This window comes from Dipodomys ordii, unplaced genomic scaffold (genome assembly GCF_000151885.1).
Source record: "Dipodomys ordii isolate 6190 unplaced genomic scaffold, Dord_2.0 Scaffold24, whole genome shotgun sequence".
Lineage (NCBI taxonomy): Eukaryota > Metazoa > Chordata > Mammalia > Rodentia > Heteromyidae > Dipodomys > Dipodomys ordii.
In genome coordinates this window covers 16,995,278-17,001,407 of record NW_012267240.1, presented here as the reverse complement: position 1 = coordinate 17,001,407, position 6,130 = coordinate 16,995,278, and the positions used below count along the sequence as shown (strand labels likewise).

The 6,130-nt window shown below is 47.4% G+C and overlaps 1 protein-coding gene across 1 annotated transcript in view; it reads right to left on the bottom strand.

Annotated features, from left to right (window-relative positions):
• Phyh (phytanoyl-CoA 2-hydroxylase) overlaps positions 1 to 5,790 on the bottom strand; it is a 47,657-nt gene extending 41,867 nt beyond the window's left edge. Inside the window, exons 1-4 of the mRNA XM_013014609.1 lie at positions 5,705 to 5,790; positions 3,180 to 3,238; positions 1,506 to 1,616; positions 626 to 794 (exon numbers count right to left, since the gene is read on the bottom strand). Coding sequence (XP_012870063.1) covers positions 626 to 794; positions 1,506 to 1,616; positions 3,180 to 3,238; positions 5,705 to 5,776 — 411 coding nt within the window. The 5' untranslated portion in view covers positions 5,777 to 5,790. The remainder of the gene's footprint in view (positions 1 to 625; positions 795 to 1,505; positions 1,617 to 3,179; positions 3,239 to 5,704) is intronic.
• Between the last annotated feature and the right edge of the window lie 340 nt (positions 5,791 to 6,130).

The following is a 6,130-nucleotide window of genomic DNA, read 5'->3' as shown; positions in this document are numbered from 1 at the left end:
AGTGGCGCTGTGGCTCAAGTGGTAGAGCACTACCCTTGAGCTGAAGAGCTGAGAGACAGCGCCCAGGCCCAGAGTTCAGGCCCCACAACCGGACCCAAAAAAAAAAAAAAAAAAGCTCAAGAACAGTGCTGAGTTCAAGCCCCATTTTTTTTCTTTTCGATTCCCCCCCCCCTTTTTTTTATCGTTTCCTTTTATTATTGATCCAAGACTGGGTCTTGAACTTGGTTTCTGACATTTTTGCTCACTGGTCTAGCACTCTACCAACTGAATCACAGTTTAACCAAAGAGTAATTTTTTTTAACAAACTAAATTTAAAAAGAAAAGTACATCGAGCATGACGACACATGCCCATAATTGCAGCTAGTCAGAAAGCAGAGGCAGGAAGAACATGAGACTGAGACCAGCTCGGATAAAGATAGTGAGAGCCTATCACAAAACACAGGGGCCTAGGGACGTGGCTCAAGTGGTAGAGCACTTGCCTAGCATGTGTGAGGTCCTGTTTGCAAACCCTAGTACCACAAAAACAAAGAACATGCATGGATGGAGCCCATGGAGCATCTTGGGAGACAGAGCCCCTGCATGGCCAGAGAGGGCTGAGGGGAAGGAGCAGGGCGCCCACTGTCACCTGGGGAAGTGTGCAGTATCTGAAGAGCTCCGGGTCTTCTTGGAAATCCTGAATCTTCGTGACCACTTTCTCACTTGGAGCAAGTTGCAACTTTGAAATGGACACATCCTTCATTATTACCAATCTGTCCAGCTTCACTTCTTTCCTACAGATTTTTCCAAATTCATCCCTAGAAAGTTAAATTTACCAAAGATGTCATGAGTGAGGGTTGCAAGCTCTCCAATCAGTGCACCACCCTGGGGAAGGTTGTGTGGGTTCTCTGTCCTGGAGCCCTACTTGGAATTCTCCTGGGATGGAGGAGAAATAGCAGGATCAAAAATGCTAGCTGGAAGCCAGGAACTGGTGGCTCACACCTCGGTCATCTTAGCTGAGATCTGGGGAGTGTGCCTCCAAGCCAGCATGTGGAGGAAGTCTGTGACTGTAATTGGAGAATTAACCACCAAAAAGCTGGACCTGGAGCTCTGGCTGAAATGGTACAGTGCTAACCTTGAACAAAGAAGCTCAGGGAGAGTCCAAGGCTCATGCCTATACTTCTAACTACTCAGGACACTGAGATCTGAGGACTCCAGTTCAAAGCCAGCCCAGACAAGAAAGTCCACAAGACTCTTATCTCCAAAAGACTACAAAAAAAGCTGGAAATGTAGCTGAGGCTGTAGTGATAGAGCACTAACCTTGAACAAAACAAACTCAGGGACTCAGCTCAGGCCCTAAGTTTAAGCCCTGGAATTGGAAAGGGGGAAAAAAAGGAAGAAATGAGGAAAGAAAGAAAAAAATAAAAAAAAGAAAAGAACAAAAACAAAAAACTAATCTGAACCTGCAGAGAACAATTTGCATTGCATACACAAGTGTAATCCACATGGTTGTCAAAGTACTACTGTACCTGAAGCGCTGGATATCCTCATCAGATACCAGATTTTTAATAACAAGATAACCATTTTCTTCATAAAATTGTCTCTGCTCCAGGCTGAGGATGCTGTTATCCAAAGTAAACCTAAATGAGAAGAAAGTCCCACCAAATAAACTCAAATTGCAAAGTACAAGTTAACAAGATGTACCACAAATTTGACACATGCTCTGGGTTTTGTTTTTTTTTGGGGTAGAGGCAATCATGGGGCTTGAACACAGGGCTTGGGTGCTGTCCTCGAGCTTTTTTCTCCAAGGCTAGCACTCTATCACTTGAGTCACAGCTCCACTTCAGGCTTTGCAGGGGGGTAATTAATTGGAGATAGTACTCTTTACTCTCCTGCCCTGGCTGGTTTTGAAACTCCATCCTCTGATTTCAGCTTCTTGTGTAGCTAGAATTGCAGGGGTGAGGCACCGCACCCAGCCCCTGTTTGCTTTTGAATCAAGCATTTCAATTATTACGGCTTTAAGAAAATAATCTGGAAAAGTTTATAAAATACTAAGTTCAGCTGGGTGCAGGTGGTTCACGCCTGTAATCCTACCTACTCAAGAGGCTGAGATCTGAGGATCAGGGGCAGGAAAGTCCAAGATACCCTTATCTCTGATAAACCACTAGAAAAATGGAAGTAGTGCGTGCTATAGCTTAAGCGGTAGAGCGCTCTACTTGAGCTGAAGAGCTGAGGGACAGCACCCAAGCCCAGAGTTCAAGCCCCACAACCGAACAAATGAAAATTTTATTTAAGTTCAAAAAGCCTTTGACTAGGACTGGGAAGGTGGATCAGTGGTAGAGTGCTTGCCTTATATGCATGAGGCCCTGAGTTGGATTCTTCAGCACCACAGAAGCAGATAAAGCAGAAAGTGGTGCAGTGGCTCAAGAGGTAGAGTGCTAGCCTTGAGCTGAATAGCTGAGGGAGAGTGCCCAGGCCCAAAGTTCTGGTCACACAACCAACAACAACAAAAAAAAAAAGCAAGAAAGAAAGGAAGAAAGAAAGAAAAGAAAGAAAGAAAGAAAAGAAAAGAAAAAGAAAAAGGCAAAAAGTTGACTATGATCATCAAAAAAATGTGCAGTAATGGAAGACATTTTAATTAAAGACATGATAACCACTCTGTGATTATGATGCAGGCATTGAAAAGGTCAGATGGGGCACTGGTAATATAATGTAATACATAAATATAAGCTAATTTAAATGGGATATATCATATGAATTTTTTTCACCAGTCATGGGGCTTGAACTCAAGGCCTGGGAGCTGTCCCTTAGTTCTTCAGCTCAAGGCTAGCACTACCACATGAGCCACAGCAACACTTCCAGCTTTTTGTCTTTATGTGGTGCTGAGGAATCAAACCCTGGGCCTCATGCATGCAAGGAAAACACTCTACCGCTGAGCCACCTTCCCAGCCCCTCATGTGAATTTTTAAAGGTGAGATTATGTATTTTCTGCTTGTTTCTGAATTTTAGAATACAAATAGAAAAATTCAAGTTAAGGCCTTCCAAACTTCATACCACTGCCCTAATTAGTGCAAGACCCAAGACAGAGGACTTGAATGATGAAAGCTAAGGGCTGACATGTTCTATTGAGTCTGACAAGCTGATCTCCCCTGGAAACACCAACACCCACAGTGTGGCCACAAACAAAGGTGAGATCTACTTACTGGAATTGTTGAGGATGGAAACTGGTGGGAGAAACAGTCCCAGAAGTGGGGTGTGCTACCTAGGATGGAGGTTAAGGCACACAATGCAAAAGGAGGAGCCAACCTTTTTTAGAAACTACTGGGTGCTTGCTTTGCAGAAAATGACACTTGAGACTCACCCTGACCTACCAGGTAGCCTCAAGCCCTGTTGCTTCTGCCCTTCAGTTCATCACCCACAGCACAAGGAACCTAAGGAAGACTGATGGAGCTCAGAGCTGGAAACCGGGGCTTTGACCACCCAGAAACAAATCTGTCTGGTTCCATTTTCCTGCACTGGGGTGCTGACTGGACACAAACCCCAAAGCTTATCTCCACAAGCAGGGAGAGAAAACAGGCCTACTCAATGTGACTCCAGGTAGAACGTTTGTCTAGGGGTATGGGCCCTGAAATCTCTCTTACTCCCCTCCAAGCCAACAATGACCCCCAGAACAGTATACAGAAGCCACACAGTGTACTGGTACTTAATTTTTTTCTAAGTCCAGAAAAGACTAGAAATACTTTTTACATAGGAACTGCAAATTTTTGATATAGCATTTTGCTGTTTTTCTTTACTGATTCTTGTTAAAAGAGTTACTTTTACATGTTAATTATCAACAACTGGTTGTCATTTGTTTGTTTGATGGTACTAGGGCTTGAATTTAGTTCTGAACTAAGCCACCAGCCCATCTTTTTGCTGGTTGTTTTGGAGATGGAGTCTTAAGGAATTTTCTGTCCAGATGGGCCTTGAACTATACAAACCTTCCATTCTCAGTCCCCTAATATAGGGTAGCCAAGGCACCCTGCTATTTATTATTTTTTAAGTGATGTCTTTGTAGAATTGGGTAGCAATACTGTACTCCAGCAGGAAAACCAGTGACAAGTCAGAATAGAATCGCTCTCTGTCTCTCAGAGGTAGGCTGGTGAAAGTCTTTGCTCAATTACCCTCAGCAATGTCAGTTCAAGAACATGCAGATTATAGCCTTCAAGAAGGCATATTCTTGTCCCCTCTCCACTATTCCTGCAGCATGTTTGTTCGCTGTTTTCAGAGAGATTGCGGATGATGTGGAAATATTTATAAAATAAGTTGAATATGGATGAAAAAACATATTAAAAAGTATAGTCCTAATTATGTAACATATACATAGGAAAGAACTATGCCAGAAAGTTTACAAATGGTGAGCGTGTGTGTGTGTGTGTGTGTGTGTGCGCGAGCGCGCGTGCGTGTGTAGTGGGAGTTGAACTCAGGGCCTCAGGGCCTTCTACTCTTGGTTCTGTTGCTCATGGCTAGTGTTCTACCACTTGAAAAACACCTCCATTTCTAGCTTTTTGCTGGTTTCCTGGAGATAAGAGTGTCTCCAATTTGTCTGTCCAGGCTGTCTTCCATCCTGCATCCTCACACCCCTCCTCAGATGTAGCTCCTAGTAGCTAGGATGATAGGCATGAGCTACCAGTGCCTGGGCAAATGATGATTTGGGGGTTCCATTTCTTTATTTTCTTCTGATTTACTTATCTGCATTTTAAAAACATATTTTGTATATCAAAAGCATTATTATTCCAGGTGTCAGTGATCCACACTTTTAATCCTGAGCTTAATCTCCAGGACCACCAACACAAACAAAAATGTAGAGCAAAAGACTAGTGAGAGCACTGGCAGCTCAGGTCTATATAAGAGGCTGAGAGCTGAGGATTGGGATTGGAAGGCAGCCAGAGCAGGAAAGTTAAGGAGACTCTTACCTCCAATAAACTAGTCCAAAAGAGCTGCAAATGGCACTGTGGGTCAAGTGGTAGAGTGCTCACCTTGAACCAAAGAAGCTAGGAGCATTTTCTAGGCCCAGGAACAACAACAACAACAAAAAACAAGTAGTGAGAGACATGACCAAGAAACATGATTCTAGTCCTAAGCAGAACTGCCCAGTGTGTTGAATGAGCCTAGCACCGAGGTGTGTGGCAATGCAGGTGACACGGCCTGGTCTGGTCCACGGCCATTTCCACAGCTGCTGCTTTGTTTGAAGGCCCCTGGACAATCTGTGCCCTCCTCGGGTTGAAGTCTCTTCCCTGTGCCCTGCGATGAGGTTATCCGCGGAGTGTCATGATCTGTCCAAGCTGCTGGTGCTGTGGCCTGGCAGCTGTGGGCCCCGCGGCCCCCCAGAGCTCCCCGGAAGTGGGCAGCGGAGGGGCGCAGAGGGGGTCCCCACTGGGGTGGGGGTCGGCCCATGGCGGCGCCAGAGGCTCAGCTCAGCCCCTCGAGGACGGACGACGCCTCCTGCCAGCGCCCGGGATCTCCAAGGACGAAAGGCATCCTGAATGATCCAGAACCGGGCACCCGCCGCAGCCCCTCCAACCCACCGAAGCCCCCTCCCCAGGCCCGACAGCCTCACGCCCCAGGACAAGGACGTGGGGCTGCCGCCCGGGCGGACATCGGGGAAGGATCCAGACGTCAGGCCCCGGGACACCACCCGGGACGAGGCGGGCAGCTCGACCAGAGCCCCGCGCAGGGTGAAGGATACAACGTCCCGGGGCTCAAGGCGGCCGAGGTGGCCCAGGACGGTCCGCAGGCGGGCGGCGGCGCGCGCGTCCATGGCGGCGGCGTGCACTCTGCACCTCCCGCCCCGCCAAGGCCCCACTTAACCCGGCCCCGGCCCCGCCCCGGAGGCGGAGGGCGGCCCGGCCCAGTGCGTGCCTGTGTGCGGGTGCGCGTGCTGCTGCCTGCCGCCCATGCCTGGTTCTGGAGCTGGAATCCAGAGCTCCCCGCTCTTCCCCAGCCACTTTGCTCCAGGCTGCTGCTCTACACTTGAAGCGCGGCTTCCCCTGCAGCTTCTGGCTGGTCTCATAAACTTTCCTTTGCAAATAAGGGAAACCATGGGACCTATGTTTCTTTGGGCCTGGCTTACTTCACTTAATATAATTTTTTCCAAGCCTTTCCATTTCCTAAC